The 3,640-nt window shown below is 36.3% G+C and overlaps 1 protein-coding gene across 1 annotated transcript; it reads right to left on the bottom strand.

Moving 5' to 3' along the window:
* Positions 1 to 1,077: 1,077 nt before the first annotated feature.
* LOC137643213 (uncharacterized) lies at positions 1,078 to 3,411 on the bottom strand. Its single transcript, XM_068376060.1, has 2 exons — positions 3,102 to 3,411; positions 1,078 to 1,142 (listed from the first exon to the last, which is right to left on the bottom strand). The coding sequence occupies exons 1-2, from the start codon at positions 3,409 to 3,411 to the stop codon at positions 1,078 to 1,080; spliced, it is 375 nt and encodes a 124-aa protein (XP_068232161.1).
* Between the last annotated feature and the right edge of the window lie 229 nt (positions 3,412 to 3,640).

Here is a 3,640-nt window from a genome sequence, read left to right on the forward strand (position 1 = left end):
ATAACATCAAAACGGCAAGTAATACTCTATAAGTTGAGAAATTATATCAACGATAATCTGTCAGTTATATAAGCATAATCTCAATACCGTCACTGAGACCATCTGCTGACAAACAAAATTAAACAATCAATAATTACTATTGTTGAAATGTACCTTAAAGGTGTCGGTGGGTTATACTGTACGCAGTTTGATTGTGTGTATTACAGAAACATTTCCCCAAATTTTACTTGATTTGAGCTAATAGTTTTTTTTGAGGAATTTTTTTTTAATGGTTATTTTTTAAAATCTATTTTATCCCACATATTTAGGGAAAAAATATCGCTAGTAGCGAGTATATAAGCTATATACAGCAGAATACAAAATATATAAAACATAGAACATTTTTTTTTAAATTTAGGAAAAAATAGAAAAATAGATAAAAAAAAATCATATAAATACATGGACTAAAATTAAAAAAAAAAAAAAAAGTGTGGATGAAACACAAAAGTTATTGCTTGAAATATACCAAAATCAAGCGTTATAAAGCTTTTTTAATTTTTGAAATATGTCTCAAACTAAAAAGATAGATAGAATTTGAAATGAAAAAAAAAAAATGTTTTCAGAAAAACACGAAGATTTTCCTTTACCTACCTTCATTGATAAAGGTGTTAGGTGATGATAGCTACTAGGCTCACTAGGCTCCTGGTCCTCAATCTTACTAAAGATATATTCACCCTATAATAAGCTAAATTGAATGATAAAAGATTATATAAAGGAGGGCATTATAGTTGTCAAACACGCATATTATTGTCATGTCCCGTCATACATTGCTTCTATGTCCATGATGCCGTTTTAACTAGCTTTGAAACCTAAACTTTCATAGTGACTGATTGCGGCTTTATCAACTTCATATACTATTTCAGTGTATAAATTTTCAACAAGATTTTCAATATTACATTATAGTTTGTACTGCTGGTTAGTATAATTAACAAGGGGTTTCATACTCAATACACTTATGTTGTTTATTTCAGCTGCTAATACCCAACAATCGAACACATTTTGATACACAAATGGTGCTACTGTTACATATACAGTATTTTACGTTTCACAAACACATTCACATAATTCTTCAACAACTGCAAAAAGAACCTCTTCTTGCTTACCTGTGGAAAATAAAAGACAACTAAGGGGCTAATAAATAAGCAGTCTTTATAAAAAAAAAAAAAAATACCATTTGGATCTACACCTCCATAAGCATCAAGGCCCAAATTTCACGAGACCGAAAACTTGCTAAACTAGTTAATTTAGCCTTAGGAAAACAGGAATGGGGAAGCACAAGTTTCTCATTACTCTGTTTACTGTCAAAAACAGTGAGCGACAGACCCATCTGGTATGAGTAAAGGAATAACAGCTACGTCTACACCAAACACTCTCCCTCCTTATAGGCAAGGCCAATTGGCCTTGCTTATAGGTATCGTCAATGTACTGTCCCGTAATCTTCACTACTTAAGTTATTGGGTTGTGCCAGAAAGGGGTTCTTTCTTGGTTAAATTGTATTCCCTTTCATTTGAATCATAAACTCTCTGAGCAAACGCATTTTGTCAAAATCACTACAGAAGTTTGCTCACCAGATTTTTTTTTTACTTTTTATTCAAAATTATTTCACCATTATTTTTTTTTCACCATGTAAACACTGCTCCCTCTCACTGATATAAATTTCCATGAACTAATTTCTACGCTCAACACTTATTAGAGGATTTTTTTTTCTATTTACTGGTAACTGAACCCTTCGTTTATTTCAGGAGGCAAATCTTCCATTAGAAAATATTAAAGGAAAACAATGTGTTTGCAGATCATTTGTTTTATGAGAAAACGTGTTTACCGGTATATATAAAGTTTTGCTGTCATGGTAGTATTGGACGTCTCACGATCGGTTGTGTCTGAAAAGCATAAAGGAGCGTAAAATAAATAAATAGTGTAAAGGTCTATAAAATTATGATTTTACTTGTAAATCTCATCAGAAAGTGATTTGAAGTATACCTGCGGTGGACATTGGCGATTTCCAGCATGGGTGATGACATTACCAAACGTTATTGGGCCTCGATCTCGGCTACAATTCTAATGGGTCTTGCTCCGCCGTGGTTCGCTGCGCTCGCAAAATTAATATTACATCACTGTTCCTATGTTCTAGCAAGCAGTACATGTTGAGTTTTGCTCACAAGTCCCGTAGGTTATTATTGCGGGGATATTTTTTAAAACCTTGAAGATTTTTTTCCTCCGCCGTGGCTCGCTACGTTCGCTAAAAGAAAAATCACTGCTTTTATGTTCTGGCAAGTGGTACATGTTGCATTGCGCTAGGAAACATCGCGGGTCATTATTTCGGTGATATTTTTTTTACTTTTACATGAGCAACAATGACCATATGGGTACTGCCTGGAAAACTTCCTAATAAGAAAGCAAGGGATCAACTGACAAAATCGAATGCCGTTGTAGTCGGCCTACTTCAAACAGATTTTATGCAAACTATAGATTTATTGTGTTTATAATATTCGCTTGACACATTTTAAGGAAAGAAAGATTTTTGCTTCTTCTGATATATGTATGTATTGTATCTGAGAGAGAGAGAGAGAGAGAGAGAGAGAGAGAGAGAGAGAGAGAGAGAGAGAGAGAGAGAGAGAGAGAGAGAGAGAGAGAGAGAGAGAGAGAGAGAGAGAGAGACATACTCATATGTCCAAGTGGTCTATTCCATCTACAATGGCACTTCACCAAATTTTAGGGGTAGCTGACATGAAAAAAAGGACGGATTTTTCTTCTCTTTGTTCCTCCCGTCCTGGTGAGGGGTTCAGCCGAGTTTGGTTAGTACTGCTAGTGACACAGCCCACACCCCTTGCCCGTTATCCACCAAAAGGAAGCTTTATATCCTGATTCCCTTACTGCCGCTACCTCAAAGTTTGCCAAGGCGACTGGAAGAAGCAGCAGGGCCTGTCAGAACTGTGTCACAATCGCTTTCCATTCATTCCTATTTCTAGCATGCTTTTTTACCTCTCTCACATCCTTCCTCCTATCATCCAGAGCTTTCTTTTCTCCATCCATCCCCCCAATCATTGGCCTTCCTCTTGTACTTCTCCCATCAACTCGTGCATTCATCACCTTCTTTAGCAGACAGCCATCGTCCATTCTCTCTGAATGGCCAAACCACCTCAACACATTCACATCCACTCTAGCTGCCAATTCCTTTCTTACATCCGTTCTCTCCCTCATTAATTTGTTCCTAACACTATCTACTCGAGATACACCAGCCATACTCCTCAGACATTTCATCTCAAACACTTTCAATTTATGTTTCTCTGTCACTTTTATCACCCAAAAATCCGATCCATACAGCCCAGTTGGTACAATCACTTCCTTATACAAAACTATCTTTATATCCATTCCTAATGCTCTATTCTTTACCTCCTCCTTCAATGCCCCCAACACTTTACATCGTTCATTCACTCTCTGGCGTACATCGCCTTCCACTCCACTATTTGCAGAAACTGATCTACTTCTTCAAGTAACTCTCCATTCATAACATTCAATCTAGCACTACCTTCCCATCTCGTGCATCTCATAACCTTAATCTTACCCACATTAACTCTCAACTTCATTCTGCCACACACCC

This window comes from Palaemon carinicauda, chromosome 6 (genome assembly GCF_036898095.1).
Source record: "Palaemon carinicauda isolate YSFRI2023 chromosome 6, ASM3689809v2, whole genome shotgun sequence".
NCBI lineage: Eukaryota > Metazoa > Arthropoda > Malacostraca > Decapoda > Palaemonidae > Palaemon > Palaemon carinicauda.